The sequence below is a fragment of the Colletotrichum fioriniae genome (genome assembly GCF_027942845.1).
Source record: "Colletotrichum fioriniae strain IMI 355084 chromosome Unknown scaffold_8, whole genome shotgun sequence".
In the NCBI taxonomy this organism is placed as follows: domain Eukaryota; kingdom Fungi; phylum Ascomycota; class Sordariomycetes; order Glomerellales; family Glomerellaceae; genus Colletotrichum; species Colletotrichum fioriniae.
The window spans coordinates 1793848-1809842 of NW_027076844.1; the positions used below are offsets into that span (position 1 = coordinate 1793848).

A 15995-nucleotide genomic window follows, 5' to 3' on the forward strand; every position below is an offset into this window, starting at 1 on the left:
CTCACGTTTCTTCTTTTCCTTTTTCCCCATGTAATTCAACATGGTTACCTCAACCGCATCATCCCATAAGAGACCTAGTTACCTTACACCACATAATCGGACTGCCCTCTCTTCGCCCTGGAGTCATGGCCTAGGTAATCAATGGGGTTACGGCACAGCGGGCACGTGTTCTGGTTGCTGCTCTGGAACCACTTGTACAAACAGGTGCGATGGAAGAGGTTCTTGCACGTCGAGCACCGCTTGTCGGGCATGCGCTTGTCAGTGGAGATGATGGAGTAGCAGATGGCGCACTCGGACTGGCCCTTCAGCGCGCCGACAATGTTGCGGCGGAAGGCGGAGAGACCGTCGATGATGCTCCCGTTGGAGAAGGTAATCACGCCCTGCGTCGTGAGAAGCCAGCTCTGCCACTTGCGCTCGTTGACCGCGACACGGTTAATGCCGACGACGGAGACGCCTTCGATGGGGTAGCTCGCGGGGACCTTGACGGCGATGGAGGCCATGCTCTCGTCGATCTCGACGCCCGCCGTGATTTCTCTAGATGCCTTGCTGACCTTGACGACGAGCTCCTTTTCGTCGTCGTCGGCGGGCGGGTCCTGCGCGGCGGCCCAGGCGGCCACCTCGTCGAGCGCGTCCGAGACGATGATGGGGGAGAAGTAGCGCGTCATCCAGCCCTCGACGGCGATGCGCGTCTGCTTGGAGCGGCAGTCGAGGTACCATGTCTTGAAGAGACCGGGGGTGTATTTGAGAGTGAGGTAGTAGAGGTGCACGAGCAGCCAGTGGAGGTTCCGCTCGTCGGGCTCGGCATCGGCGAGGGAGACGCTGTAGGAGGTGAGGTGCTGCGTCGTCAGGCCCTCGCGCTCGAGGTTGAGCGGGTGCGCGGCCGAGTGGCCCAGCACGTCGAACGTGAAGTCCATGAGCGGGGCGATGTAGTTCTCCGTCTTGAGGTGCTCCGTGTAGTCCTGGCGGACCTTGAGGGAGGCGGTGCTGAAGGCGTCGAAGATGAGGTGCCATGAGAGCAGGTAGGAGCGGATGGCGAGGGGGAACTGCGCGAGGATCTCGTCCGGGTAGCGATCCAGCGTGGGTGCGTCGAGGAGGAGGGAGAGGAGCTCGTCGGGCAGGCGAGCGTCGATCTTGTCGAGGAGGACGTTGACGGAGAGTTCCTCCTGGCGCGCGGGGAGGGCGTAGTGGAGGAGGTTGAAGGCCGCCGTCTGAATCGAGCGGGAGTCCGCAGCGATGAGGCCGTAAAGATCCGAGAGGTCGGTGACGTGCTTCAGTGGGATCTTGTTGACTTGTCTGCAGATGATGGCGTCGACGATCTCAAGGGGTTGTGTGTTCTTTTCGCGGTCGAGCTTGAGGAGCTCAATAAGGGAGAGAGATTTCGTCTCGGCAAACTCCTTGATGGCGTCCACGAGGTCGTCGTTTGGCTCCGATAGCGTCTCCAAGGCGGTCATGAGCTTCAGTGATGCGTGGATGTACGGCAGCGAGTCGTCGAGACGGTCGTCGGAGGCCCTTGCCCATAACGCGGTGGAGAATTCAATCGTCTTGTCCCAGTACGAGCCGTATACGTCCTTCATGCATGGGAGCAACCTTTGTAGGGATCGGCAGATCTCGGCTGACAGCGCGGGGGTGAGGTTGGGGATATCGTCCATCCAAGACGTGATTTGGCGAACGGCAAAGACGATACGGTTGTTAGCCACGGGAACCCCGCCAACTTCGTACACTTGCAGGCATGCGTTGAGGAGGACCAAAATAAGCAGCGTCTTTTCGGCTTTTTCAGGCTCAACACTGGCGCCCGCAATGTCGCTAACAAGACGGTTGCACAAGTTGTTAATGGCTTTTGATGATTCCAGGCTCTCGCCGAAGCCGGCGAGCACAGCCGTCGCCGCCAGAATTGTTGGTGGCGTGGCCTTGAGTGTGGCCAGCTGGTTGATCTTCTCGTCTCCAGCAACAGGGAAACCGTGCTTCTCGGCGAGGTTCTGGAAGAGGTCGCTTAGCGCTCTGGAACTGTAGACTCCAAGCGGGGTGAGCTCCTTGGTCTCCTGCGTCATGATGGCGATGAGACCGTTGACTAACTTTGTCGAGCCAGCCTCCGAGCCGTCCCTCCATCCCTTGGCTTCGTCGACAATGGCATTGATGGTCAGGCGGGTGGAAGAGACGAACGACTCAGCAGAGGCAAGCGCGTCTCCCATATCGAGGTTCAGGAACAGCTTGTGCTCGTCCATGAGTGTAATCTGGTCCGATACCATCTGAACCGCGACACAAAGGAGGTAGAGCAGCTCGACCTGGAAGCTGTCAGGCAGACTGGAGACCGAAATATCCGATGACAAGAGCTTGGAGGTGTAGGATGCCATTCTAGCCGGGATAGAGAGACCATCTCGGTCCCTGCGCACACGAAGGCGTTGGTCGGACTCGGTAGGTTGAACGAGGAAATGAGCGCCCGCCAGACCGCTAGTAATCGACAATGACGGATTGAGCTTGGCCTGGAAGAACTTTGAGAGCTGCTGCATCCAGATGTTCGTGCTTGGGAACAAGTCCTCGACGGCGATAGACCCAGCTTGGGACGCCTGGATGGCCTGTTGAACCAGTGTATCGACGCCAAGTGACTGTGGCCCAGCATCTTCGAGATTCCTCTGGATAATGGTGACGACTGGCGATACGCCATCCGCGGGCTGTTCCAGTAGCGCTCTCAGCGAGGCAGCACGGGGAGAAATTGCCCTGTCGTTTAGTTCGGCAAGTCCCAGCAGCTCAGTCACGACCGCCATGTGTGTTGACTCGTCCTGAGACAAGAGCCCAGGCTTATTATTCGCAATGATTTCCAAGGAGCGAAGGGCCTGAACAGAGTGCTGCTTGTTTTGTGACAAGGCCGATACGCTGTTATCTACCAATTGTTTGGCGGTTGAGTCGGCGATAGCATTGTTGCTAAACGCTGCCTCGAACAGGCTCCAGGCATCCAGATCTCCGCGGACTGTGCTGGAGCACTTGGATTCGATGAACTTCTGGAGCTGCTCGTGCGATTGAGAGAGATCTGACGCTTTTTTGTTCGCAATGAGACGCTCGATGCCCCTAATGGCCTGCGAGTCATCGGACAGGCTCAACAAAGCCTCGATCCAGGTATTCCAGATATTGGCGTATATTGCTTCTTGTCCATCGAGGGTGCCCAGGGCATTGGCGCAGTTCAGCAGATCGGTACCAGACCGTGAAAGCATCAAGACATCCATGCGATCTCGGCCTTGGGTCGACAGGAATTGCTCCAGTGCTTGAGCAGCTTCCGCATCTCTCCACACGTGCGGAGCGTTCTTACTCACGCTGTAGAGCACTGCAGCTGCTCCATATGGCTTAAGATTCCTTGTTGCCAGGAGGTCCACACTGCATTTGATGATGACCCTTGAAGGCTCGACAAAGAGACTGTCTTTGGGGTTTGCCTTTTGAACTTGGCCAACGAGGGTGAACCAGCGGGTACCCTCGGAAGCAATAGCCTCTTGGGACTTTTCATAGTCCTTTGAGACCTCTGGAAGTGAGTTGGATATTCTGCCACAGAACGCCGACGAGAGCAGCCCCAGCTTGTCAGATGTTGCCTTGAATTCCTCGGATGATGAGCCGACAGAGACCTCGTATACTTCTCCTAGCACAGGAAGTCGTCCGTTTCCAGCAATCTCCCATGACGAGTTTTCGGGTGTGGGTAGGAGGAAGTGCTCAATCAGAGGGAACAGGTGTTCTTGAACAAGTGTTGCCCTCTCACTGTCAGAAGGAAAGGTTTTCAACAGATGCTTGGTAGTTCTGGCATAGCAGGTCCACGCCGCGGTGGCGTTCATCCGCGGTTCCTCTCTGCTTGTAATTCCTGTCCTCACTGACTTGAGCGCGTCAGCTGAAGCATCGACTGTGAAGAGTTCCGTCGGAATGGCCTTGATCAGGTGTTCAAGGTGCTCCCAGTACTTGACAGAGCTGCTCTGGGAACCCTTCTCCAAGAATCCGTTCAGCCTTGTCATTGGGGTCTTCTTCTCGCTCGAGCTCGTCCAAATCTCGGGGAACTTAGCCGTCAACTTTGTGAGGACTCTGACGTACTCGACAGCCGATCCTACTTGACTGCTCTTTAGTCCCTCGGCGACGAATGTCTTCTTCAGGCGAGAAATTTGTGAGGATACGGAGTCGAATCTCTTATCGAGACAGGCCCACAAGAGCTGGCACGCCGTCTTCTTGACCGAACTGTCGCCCGTGACTACGCTTTTCCAGACCTTCTCCTCATCGAAGAAGGTATCGTAAGCCTCCTCTTCCCTTTGAATATCGGTTGCGTCGAGCTTTTGCAGGAGACCAAGTACAAGGGAGAGACTTGCCCCTATAACTCGGAGGTATTTAGCTTCGGCATCGTCGGCTGTCGTGGATCGTTCGTCGCTAAGGGTGTCCTTGGTCTCTTGTATAGCGTCGGTCGCATAAGTCAAGATCTGTGACTGACACTTGTTCCAGAACATCGCAACCTTTTCTGGGCTGCTGAGGAAGGAAGACAGGCCATCGTTTGCTGCCCTCGACACGACTCTATCCTTGTCGTATAAGCCAGCGAGCCAGGTCCCGACAATCTTGGGCACGCGCTTTTCCATGCGCTTCCGTGCCGACTTCATCAGCTCGAACTGTAGGGTGTGGGAGAGTTCGCGGACGCGGCGAGAGTTGTCTATCGAGATGCGAGGGTATATTTGAACCTAAACAAATCAGTACATGATCACCAAGCTCTATAATATCCCGGGAATAACGTACCCATGCTTCCAAGATAGACTCTTCTACACCTCCTTCTACTTCGAACGGGTGAGCCTGTACGTAGGCGAGGAGGTCCTCGAGTGCCTTTGCTTTTGTTGTGGCATCTTTCTTCAGTGCGTTCTTAAATGCAACCACAACGTTGGCATCGGATATGGAGGCCAAGTTAGGAGGCTCGGAGAGGTAAGATAGACCACTACCGCCGGCGGAGGAGAAGCCACCGAAGCCAGCAGGCGCTGGACTGCCGAAGCCCCTCGCGACGCCAGATGATCGGCCGCTTTTACCAAAAGCACGCGACATGATCTAGTGTGAATGAAGGGAGTGTTGAAGTGTTGTTGTCGAGATATCGGTGCAGCTCAAATGCAAGAATTCGCGCGGCGCAAGAAGGCAACTGGAGAGCTCGAATATGACGTTGGCGGGGTAATTACAACTGAGGTGCACAAATGCGAAATGCGAAATACGGCGGGCACGGAGGGCACCACCTTATTTTTCTTGTTCGAGAAATCGGAGATAGATGAGCGAGAGGGACTGGTAACGGAGATGGTATGCAAAGTCTATTAGGAAAAGAAAGGCTTTCTCCGGCTGCATCGTCCCCCAAGGTAAGGTAGCGAATGCAAAATGATGACCAAACGAAGTCGAATCCAAAGAAAAAGTCTGGGTTTCAATCACAGAATGTTGCGCCGCAAATACCTAGCAGCACCGAGTTGACTCAGGCCGAGCGAACAATTTGAGCCCCGGTCGATGTGCAACTGCGGCGAATGAAAACGGACGAGATGCCCCGCCAAAGCTCCCTCTGATGATGCTGTCATAGGTACCTGCCCAGGCTTTTTTTTGTCTTAGGTAAGCGTGTCTCTACTCTCAAACAGCTTGTCTTAGGTCAGCATCTTACACGTGATTCAGTCCTTTTCTGGCTTCGCCCGTGCACACTGCAATTCTTATCGTCCAATCCTTATCCATTCGCGTCGATTGGGCTGCATTTATCACAGCTCCATAGTAAGACAAGATGCTCCACTTTCCAGCCACTGGCGCAACTCTGCACCTGCGTCACTGGTCAGTTGCACCAATTCGGGGTCGTTCGGCGGTTTCAAGCGTTCCTCGGGCAAGAGGGCCACTGCCCGCAAAGGCTTACCCCGCAAACTACCCTGCTGAAGGCTCTCCACCTAGGCGTGCACTTCAGTGGCTCTCAGCCCACGGTGCCCACACTGCCCACCCGGCTCACTGCGGGAGCAGCGCTAGGGAGCGGTAACTGTGGATCCCACCTCTCCCATTGCGACCTACCAGTGTCCCAACCCGGCCAGTCGCAGCTGATTGCCGCTTGCTGCTTGCTGAGGTGCTCCCTCTGGCCCGTCTTAGGTTGTCCCATCGGTCCATTCTATCCGTTCAGTACCTTTTGAACTCTCGCTACCTCTTTCCTTCCAACCTTGTTCGTCTCTTCCTTAACATCGCCGAGGTGGCGGATTGATTTTCAATTCTTACCTTTTCAACTCCAAGTTTCAAGCAATATCGCGCCTTACAGCCTACATGCGGGTGGTGATACGAGCAGCTCTCCCCCTCACTTCTCCCTCGTGTAAGTCGTTCCGGTTTATTCACGTGCGCCCGAGTCCAAGTACTCGCTGGCCGCATTTGGCCGACCACTGTCTACCTTCGAGAAAGCACGACGCGCTCGCAGATTCCGCGACCGCGCTTGTTAGGATCATATTTCGCTGACCTCTGTATGTCATCAGTCTCGGGAGCATGGTAAAAGCACAAAGCTAGAAATCCATCATCATGCTCGCCACCGTCTCTCGCTCCTCGCCTCGGGCGGGCGGTCTCTACCCCGGCAGAGCCTCCGCAGTGGGATCATTGGTATCCTCGAACCAAACACCTGCGAGGGCTAGCCACTATGGCCAGACTCGCGGCTTCCGCTTCGGTGCGTGGTCATCCTATTTGGATCCCGAGGTCCAGCGTCAGCTACGTCTTCGTCAGCGCCACATCAAATACAAATACATGGAATCGATCAATCGCAAGCTGTCCTGGGACCCAAACTCGCGTGCTCAAGACTCGAGAATCGTGATGAAGAAGATGTTGGCCCAGTGCTGGATCAGACAAGGCCATACCCGCTCAGGTGGCAGATACGTGAGAGGGGAAGACGTGAAAAAGGATGAATCGGGCGAAACCCCAGGCACCCGGCCCGGCCAGAACATTGAGGACGTCGAACGCAGTGCCATCAATGCTCTCTTTTCCGGCAAGCGCGCCAATCCGTTGGAATATGATCTGTGGCAGTCCCCTCTGCAAAACATCCGCAATTATCTCGGTAGTCAGACCAGGAGCAAGTACACAGCTGCTGCCGGTCGCGACATCTCGCCCGACATCGACCCGATCACAAATAGAAGAATGCACTCTTCGCACGCGCCCCAGTCGGTATTTGATAACTCTTCGGACAAAAATACCCAAGAGCCCTTCTTCCCAGACGGGGTCCCCCCCGCCGACGAGCTCAAAGAGTATGGCAATGTCACCATTGACAGTGCCCCGTGGGCCGAAGCTGGGTCCAGTAGTGGAGTTGTGGAGACCCCGCAATATGCGGATCTCGACAAGTACAAGCCGGTCATGGATGAGAAGCTTGATGCTAAGCAACTTTCCGAGGAGCCGAAATACGACGACTTGAGCAAATACACACCGGTGGGCCTCAAAGACTTCCTGGAAGAGGTAGACGCCACGCCCAAATACGAGGACCTTGGCAAGTATGCCAACCCGACACTGAACGACCGCCCTCCTGAGGAGCTCTCCCAGCCTGCATACGAGGACCTGGACAAGTACCGCCCGGTGATGCATAATGAGAATGCTGAAGTTCCGGAGGCGTATGAGCGATATTCAGATTTGCACAAGTATGGCCCCATCATGCACAATGAGAAGGATGTGGTGGAGGAGAAGCAGCCCTACGACGACCTCCACAAGTACGGCCCAATCATGCATAACGAAAAGGACGTATTGGAGGAGACGCAGTCTTATGACGACCTCCACAAGTATGGACCGAGCAGTTTCAACGAACCTGAGGGATTACGCCCACGTTCCAGCGAGGAAAAATCGAAAGACTACGACGACCTTCACAAGTATCGCCCGCATTCTTTCAATGAGCCTTCTGGTCTGCGTCCCATGCATCCCGAGGAAGCCTCCAAAGCTTACACTGATCTGGATCAATATGGCCCCATGTCTTATAACGAACCCCACGGCCAAGCTCCCATGCACCCGGAGGAGGCATCCAAGGCATACGCAGACCTCGATGCCTACAACCCCGTCGGCTGGAATGAGCCGCACGGCAAACCCCCAATGCACCCAGAAGAAGCTTCAAAGCAGTACAAGGATCTGGGGAAATACTCTAAGGAGTTCAAACGCGGCGATGCACCGCCACCAGAGGGTGTCATCGCAGCGGTTGAGCCTGAAGAGGCGGCCAAGCATCAGCCTGTGCAATACAACGAGCCCGAAAGCCAACGACCCAAGAATGACTGGGATCAGAAAGCTTTTGACGAGGCCAAGCAGTATGAATCCTTCCGGTACAATGAGCCCGATGGCCAACCTGCCGCGGTCATCGACCCTGTTTCCAAGGGCTTGGGTGACTTCGATGCGGAGATCGCTGCGAAGGCAAACAGACGCAAGTCCTTTGCTCAGGCGTCAGAGAAAGAGAGGGTTGACGATTTGGACTTGCTTCGAGCGAGTGATGTTCGGGCCAAAATTCCAACGTCCTCGGGTCAGTCCCGGAGAGAGTACAGCACGACGAACAGACAGATCCTCGAGGCGGATCTTCCCCGATATGCCGTGAACTGGGATATCTCGAGCAAAGCTGCCCGTATTGCAGTGCGCCAGTCTAGGAACAAGGCGTGGGATCACATTCCCTCCAAGAAGGAAAGCCTTACTGGCAATTATGTCAGGGACTTTCCCGAAGACTTCTCGCGGAACTGGAACGACATTGTGGCGGCTGCCGCGGACAGTCAAAAGGTTGAGGAGAGCAAAGACCAAGATGAGGTTGAGGCTGCGTCCTTTGATGAGAGTTTTCCGAGCCTGGAGCACAAGTTGGAGCCATCCCTAGACCGGTCGTCTTCCTTCAGAACCACCCGTATCGCGGGAAAGAGAGGTCAAATTGACCAATATTCAAAAGAGCCTCAAGGCCTTGAGGTGAGCTACTCTGAGGAGTGCGGTGGCAAGCAGACCTGGCCCTCCTACGTCCGGACATATGGAACCGTGACGGATGCCATGGCAAATGCCTCTTCAACCGCACAGGAGGCTGTTTCCGCTGCCAAGAGCGAGGGTGTGGTGTCCTCGACCACAACCGACGCACCCCGGGAGCCTACCATTTACAAGATTCTTGCATACGACCCGACGATGCAGGCTATCAACACAGCCGAGACCACGTCGGTCGTCCCCGACAGCGCAACACCGCTGACGCCAGCGGAGGTTATTCTTCGGTTGTCGAACCCAACCAAGTTCTTCCCCTATTTTAGCACTTTGCAAAAAGAGGGATATGAGATTGTTTCCGGAAGCGGAGACGTCCTGGTATTCCGCAAGGTCCGCGAGGCAGAGACGGCATCCAAGGAGCAGGCTATCGCCTCCTTCGCCCCTGCGATTGAGAAGCCGACGACATACCAGGCGCCAAAGGTGAACCCCATCGACATGATGGGGAGCGACCCCGTAGTACCAAGCGCTTACTCTTCCAGTCCTACAGGCTACCTCAACTATGATTACCCCGGAGCAGAGACAACAGAGAAACCCCCACCTCCCTTCAGCCCGTTGAGGAGGCGTAACACGATATCCTGTGACAGCCAGGATTTCGAGATTCCAAAGCGGCCAAAGAGGAGCAGGGCCAAGAAAGTTGTCCTTGGCGCCGTATGGGTCGGCGGGATCTCCTACGCCATTGGTGTCGTTGGAGAATACTTCAAGACTGGAGGCAAAGATGGTCAAGGGCCTAAGGGTTTGTAAGCAGATGTCGTGAGTTAGGGTTCTGCGGATTGATTTGGGATTTCGTTGGGATGGTTTATATACCTTTTCCGGTTGTAGGACTCGGCTGTCACTTGAGCCAGGCAAACTCTCCATTGTATCAGTAGCACGCTCAATGATGCAATAGTCACTTCTCACTCTTGTCGCAGGTCACTGCGATTAATGCAACTTGGGTGACACAATGGTGTCGTACTGTTTGACAAGCAGCCCTCGCAAACAAAAAGAGGACGCCGGGGCCATATGGGATGATGCATATTTGATGATACAACCTAGTAATACAATTTTTTGAACGCCACTCATTCCTAACGTCCGAAGGCGGCTTCACCCATGTCCTCCACCATTACCAATTTTTGAATAGAACCTGATGAACCCAATCTTCACGAAGACCATTCCCCCGCTTCAACACCACCACCCATCCGTGTCCATCACCACAGTATACCGTCAATGCTTACTTTCGTCTGTGTTTGCACATATTTCGATACTTTTTGTCGTTTCCTCCCTTTTACGAACGCTCAGTAAACCCAGGACCAGTCTTCACATCCTCAATATGGCTCATTTGCAGCGCACGCTTCTGGTCCTCCTGGTTCCAGCTCTGGCGGCGCTCGAAGGAAGGTTTCCAGCTATTTGTCGTGGACTCGACGATGGCGCGCGGGGTAGTGGCGGAGGGGGAGGATGGCTTGTTGTTGTGGGAGGAGGAGGAGGTGGTTGGGGAGGTGGTGTAGTTTGAGATGTCGGGTTGGGCGGTTTGTTCGGATGCCATTTTGTAGGTTTGTTATAGGGTTGTTTGGTTTGGGAGGTCTTTTGAGGCTTGGTAGAGTGGGTTCGTTTGCGGATGGTGTAAGAAGATTGTGATGTTTATTTGACTTGAGGTTTTGTATGGTCTTATTTAGTTTGGTGATGTAGGTAGGCGGGGGAGCGTGAGGAGTGTTTATACTCGGGGTCGTTGGAATGTAGAGGTTTGATTACACAACGACGGGGGCGATGCAGAGCAACGGGGAAAGCAGGTGAGTATCACGAGAGAAACGAGCGGGGAAGGAGAAGAAGAGGAATGGGAGATGTTTTTAAACTTCTCATATACCTCCCTCCTTTGCCATACGTTCTTTCCTTCTTCCACTTTCAGGGTCCAATGCGCCTTTGAGGTTTGGCGTTGTATGCACACCACCACCACACCATGGCACACCACCTCTTTCCGGATGTGTTTAACCTTTTTTGCCTCACTGCTCCTCCTCCTCCTCCTCCTCCTCCTCCTTCTCGGTGATCTTCACTGCGGGAAACGATGCTGGAAAACTAGCCTGCCTACCTTCTTTTCTTACCTACCTGCCATGCTCCCGCGTTTTGATGCTACCTACGCCTGTCTAATGCAGTAATGACGAACCCTCCAAAGTCTGAAAACCTCGTCAAAACAGTGGTCTTACAACAAGCATACGCTAACCGATGCGTGGATGCAAGCCTCCAAGAGGTGTGGTGATTGAGACTCTTCTGGTATCAGACGATGATCAGCCCAGCAGAGGCCGAACGTACAACATCATAGCTCCTTTCACATTTCACCCACGTTCCGTTGGCGGTAAAGTAGCATGACAAAAAGGGTAGGATGAGCTACCGCCGGAACATATCGCCACTGACATCTGTGTGATCGTGGTACCGTATGTAATCGGCCGGCTCTGTCGACACCACCACACACCACCCTTGTCGTCATAAAACGGTTCTCGAGCATATGACTGTCGACCATCACCCCCATCAATTCTACTCTCAGATCAGCACACAAGGGCGAGGATGCTGAGGATAATCACCTCCCTACACCTCGTTACGTGGATAAGCTTCAACTGTGTAGGTATAACCTCAGTCCAAACTGGCACTGAATCCTACGATACGGGTAGAGACACTCATGCACTATTCACACTCTGACAGCACAAAACCATCACACTTTACCCAAGCCTCACTGCATAGAGCCACTGAAGGAATCCAGATCAAAACATCCCAGTCCGTTTAGGCGGTCCCAGGGCGTACAGTGCAGTGCGATCTGAAGAGGACATTCACACCACCAGAAAACCACCTTACACCCCAGGAAACAAAAGCAACCACCGCCGTCATTGCGGGGTAGGTTCGCGGGAGGGGGGCCTAGACCCATACTAAATTAGGCTTATCGGACGTTATCAGTCAAAAAGGCCCGTGCACTTCACCACGCCGGCCCCACATGAGCTCCGGGATCACCGCGCAAGCAGCGAACGACATCACGCTGCAGATTCCGGCTTCCTTTCGTCGTTACCTCTACACTTAACATGAAATGAGCCGTTTGAGGCAACAAGCATGATGAAGCAACAGGCATGATGAAGGAGATGGAGAATTCGGACCTTTCTTAATGGCTTCTTCGGTGAGCTCAGCAATAGAGATACGTCTTTTCAAGGTCTGTGTGAGAAAGGGGCATGGTTGATCCATGTATTCTGAGCCGACATTCGGAATGAGTTGTGTTTTTACAGCAGGAGCTAGACGCGCGGGCAGGGATGAGCGCGTGACGGCGTGGACTTCCTTTTAATCACCCATCGTATATCTCTACATAGCACAGCACTGCCAGCTGCTTCATCAGTCCTGTCAACGGAAATCCTCATCGGACGCAAAGTCATTCAAGATCGCAGGCAGCCTCAGTAGAACAAACATGATTTTATTCGCCAGGCCTCCGATTGAAGATGAATCTTCAACTTTTCTAAACCCTCCCCCTCCCATCCATCCAACACCATCCCATCTCATTCATCCCACCCATCATCATTCCCATTTCCGTGACCGACCGACCGCCAGTCCCAATTCATATCCCATCTTTCTTCGTATAACCCTTGCAAAAAAATCAAGTTCAAAAGACGAAAACAGGCGAGACGAAAAAAATTCCATCAAAAATCAAGAGACACGCACTCCTCGCTTCCAAATCGAATGTAACCTGGATGCCGCATGTATCTCGTCTAACGGGGTCGGGATCGGGGTCGGGGTTGTAGGCGTGGGCGTGGTACGGTAATTTTGTTTCGCGTGCCTTTGGGGGGAATCTTTGGGATAAAAATAAGGGGGCCGCCCTTCTCCGGAGGTATAGTAGTAGTAGTGGAATCGTACAGTAGTAATACGTTGAAACAGAAAAACGCCTTGCGCTATGCAGCCAGTACACACGAGTTGGTTTTGCCCAATGGTGGTTTTTAAGAGCCAAGGTATAGACAGTAAAAAGGTGTGATGCAAGAGGAGAGAAGTGAGAGGCCATGCTCGGTATATGTACGGCATCAGTTCAGCCTCAGCAAGGCAAAAAAGGGTGTAGAAACCCCGAAAAAAACATGGGATGAAAAACGATAGCTGGAACAAGGTTCAAGGTGTACGGGGTCGCTTCCAGTAGTATTGCTAAATTCATCATGTTAACTTCAACATCTTTACTTCTTTGCTTTGTTAATCTTACCTTGTGCTGCTTGCGACACGCGCGCAGGCTGGGCTTGCGCAGACCATCCGTCACGGCAAGGCGGCGCTGGTCGTCGTCATCAAACTCGGGAACGTAGTAGTACTCGCTCTCGAGTTGCTTGCCGGCAGCATCCTTGCCCTGGCGTTGGATGATACCAATGCATGACGTAGCCTCGATCAGACTCCGGAGCTGGTCCTTGGTCAACCCCTTGCGCTCTTCTGACGGCAGGTTGTTCATGATGGTTGACAGAGGGTTGGACGACAGACGCGAAAAGGCCAGCTGGTTGACGACGTGGTTGCGGACGGTAGGATTCTCGTAGGGGGGCTCCGCTTCCTTGACTTCCTCCTCGTCTTCTAGCACTTCGCCTTCCTCTGCTTCCTCTGGCGACTTTGGCGGCGCGGAGATGGGGCTGGAGGGTCTAGACTCGTCGCGGACTGTGGGCAGGCCTGTCCGCTTGAAAGGAGGGAATTTGGGAGACGCGGTAGTGATGGAGGCCAGGCGATTGGAGATATCTGCGCCAAAGGGTCCAAAAGAGTGAACAATCGGGTCATTCTCCTCGTCAGGGTCGTTCTCATTCTCGTCTTCCGGCTCACTGAGTTCGGACGAGAAGGAGTTGGTGGCCTCGGTAGCGAAGCTCTGACCAATGATGGTGCCCGAGTCAACCAGCTTGGGAAGCTCGGGCTCGTCTGCACTCGAGTCCTCGTAGATTTGCACTTCCCCATCTTCCCTGGGCAACAGAGCTTGAAGTCGCTGCGAGCTGCTGAGATGCGCCGTGGGTGAGTCTGGGGACTCGATGCGCGAGGGTCGGCGCAGGGGGCTCGACTGCAAAAGGTCGGCGGCAACGCGCGCGGCGGAGCGAGGAGGCGAGTCACCCCAAGCAGAATCATCGGGGCTGGCGAGGCGGTCGCGACGGTCCCGCTTCGGCCATTGGATCATGACACGGGCGTCCTGAACGTCAATCATGATTTCGGTCCCTTCTGTTTCGGACGTGAATGAGTCGCCCTTGAGGAGCTCCCACGTGCGGCCTTGGCAGTGGAGTTTCAACCCGTTCCAGCCGTTGCAGATGATTTCAATCTTGTTGGGCTCCAGGGCGGAAGGAGCAGGCACGTATCGGGCCTTTACGTGAATGCGGGAGACGAGGCGATTCGCGGATAGCTGGTAGTGGGACGAGTTGCTAGAGCGGCCCATGAGGAGAGTTTCGCCATTCTCGTTCAGTTCGATGGAGCTAACAGCACCGAGGGGAGTGCGCTCGGAGGCGGTAGAGAGTGCTCGAGACAGGCCACCAGGTCTTGAGTGTACGCGGGGCGGAGAGGAAGATAGGATGCCGGTGCTCGAGGTCGGGATCGGGGTGGGATATTTCAGGTACGCGTTGTTTGCTCCCACAGAACCAGGCCGGGCTTGTCGTTTGGAGGGTCTAGGGAAGCCCGGGGAAGAAGAGAGGGGTTCGAATGCCGGGAGAAGACTGGGGGCAGGACGTTTGGTGCCGGCCAGAGGAAGCGTAGGCTCCTGGGTCTTTGATTGGGGCGACGAGTCGAGCATTATGGCGACGACAGCATGCCCAGACTAGAAGAGTGAAAGTGCCGGTCTGAGGATATAGAAGAGCGTGTTTGTTCCTTTTGCAGTAGTCCCTCTATGTGATTTCTCGAAATTGGGTTCCTTGCACGTCGTTGGGAGGTGGTCGCGTTATGCTCGGCGCGGGTGTCGCTTCGACTATCGGACGTGGGATATTGGCGTTGTGCGGGTAAGCGTGTAAGTGGCTCTCGCTCTTCCGGCAGGGGTGAGATGTACAAGAGTCAGGGTCTCGAGGGATATATCGGTGGAAAGGAGAGAGAGGTAGAGAGGATAAGGTCTTCAACAAAGTTGAATATCTCGAAGGAGGTCTATAGGATCCAAGCCTGGCCACACGTGAGTTAAAAAAAGAGAGAGAAGGCTTTGGAAGAGTGAAAACTGTCAAAGTGGTTGCAGGTCTGATGGAAGGAGGCCCGGTGGTGCGGCCCTGGACCTTTTTGAGGGGGGCCCTTGCCCAAAAAACGGGAAGCGTGTCTCTCTCGCGTCCACGTCTCTCCCGCGTGTTGCGTTGCAAGGCGCGCGCCGAATTGTGCTGTGCAGGCACCTCACATTGTGCTTTAGGTACTTTAGGTACGTAGAGTGGGGAGCAAGAGTCGCGTGCCCGCTGAGAGGGGAAGGGCTTATAGGTACCCTCGCGGGAAGATGGATGGCCACAGCGGGTAGATGCGCTAAAGATGACCGTGTTTCCAGGCCATGGCCGCTGGACGCGGGCCGCTGTCTGAGCTTGTTGCGGCGGTCATCCGCTAACCTTGGAGTTTAATTGCTTTCTACGCAGTACCTTGGCTGTCTTCAAGCTCATCAGTCTTTTCCGTCTCCATCACCAACTTTCACTCTCACTTTCATACTCATTCTGAGCCTTTGGGTTCATGACTTCTCTACCCGTAGACCGCCATTTCTCTTCCAGCCTCTTGTGTGCAAAACCTGCCGTCGTTAGGCCTCACAATGGCCGTTATGCCCCTCATCAAGATCCGATCCAGCCTCCCCGAAATCACGTCCGAGTCTCCAAGTCTCCACCATACACGCTTTCTTGGGTGAGAGACGAGTAAGAGACTGCAAGAAGGAAAAAAACCACTACTGGCCCACTTCTGGTGCGCGTCTCTCTTACACCACACACACGCACACACGCTTTCCATCATTGCCGATGGTCAGCATTTCATCCTTCTTCCCAGCTGTTGACGGATGAGCCAAGGTACTTGAACATTACGGGGGCCATCCCATCCAACGGCGAAGAGCGCTGAAGAACAAAGTCATTAGCCGCCCAAGGCCACCGGTGGAGGAGAGTCCACTC

General features: G+C 54.4%; 4 protein-coding genes across 4 annotated transcripts; 1 reads left to right on the forward strand and 3 right to left on the reverse strand.

Annotated features, from left to right (window-relative positions):
- Nucleotides 1-83: 83 nt before the first annotated feature.
- Nucleotides 84-5043, reverse strand: N0V96_007272 (uncharacterized protein; the record flags this gene model as incomplete). The annotated part of the gene is made up of 2 exons (XM_053191407.1): nucleotides 84-4691; nucleotides 4747-5043. The coding sequence occupies 2 exons, from the start codon at nucleotides 5041-5043 to the stop codon at nucleotides 84-86; spliced, it is 4905 nt and encodes a 1634-aa protein (XP_053050969.1).
- Nucleotides 5044-6510: 1467 nt separating this feature from the next.
- N0V96_007273 (uncharacterized protein) lies at nucleotides 6511-9693 on the forward strand (the record flags this gene model as incomplete). Its single annotated transcript, XM_053191408.1, has 1 exon — nucleotides 6511-9693. One exon carries the CDS (start codon nucleotides 6511-6513, stop codon nucleotides 9691-9693), a length of 3183 nt encoding a protein of 1060 aa, XP_053050970.1.
- Nucleotides 9694-10213: 520 nt separating this feature from the next.
- N0V96_007274 (uncharacterized protein) lies at nucleotides 10214-10471 on the reverse strand (the record flags this gene model as incomplete). The annotated part of the gene is made up of 1 exon (XM_053191409.1): nucleotides 10214-10471. One exon carries the CDS (start codon nucleotides 10469-10471, stop codon nucleotides 10214-10216), a length of 258 nt encoding a protein of 85 aa, XP_053050971.1.
- Nucleotides 10472-13050: 2579 nt separating this feature from the next.
- TOS4 (target of SBF) lies at nucleotides 13051-14677 on the reverse strand (the record flags this gene model as incomplete). Its single annotated transcript, XM_065757976.1, has 2 exons — nucleotides 13051-13083; nucleotides 13139-14677. The coding sequence occupies 2 exons, from the start codon at nucleotides 14675-14677 to the stop codon at nucleotides 13051-13053; spliced, it is 1572 nt and encodes a 523-aa protein (XP_065613499.1).
- Between the last annotated feature and the right edge of the window lie 1318 nt (nucleotides 14678-15995).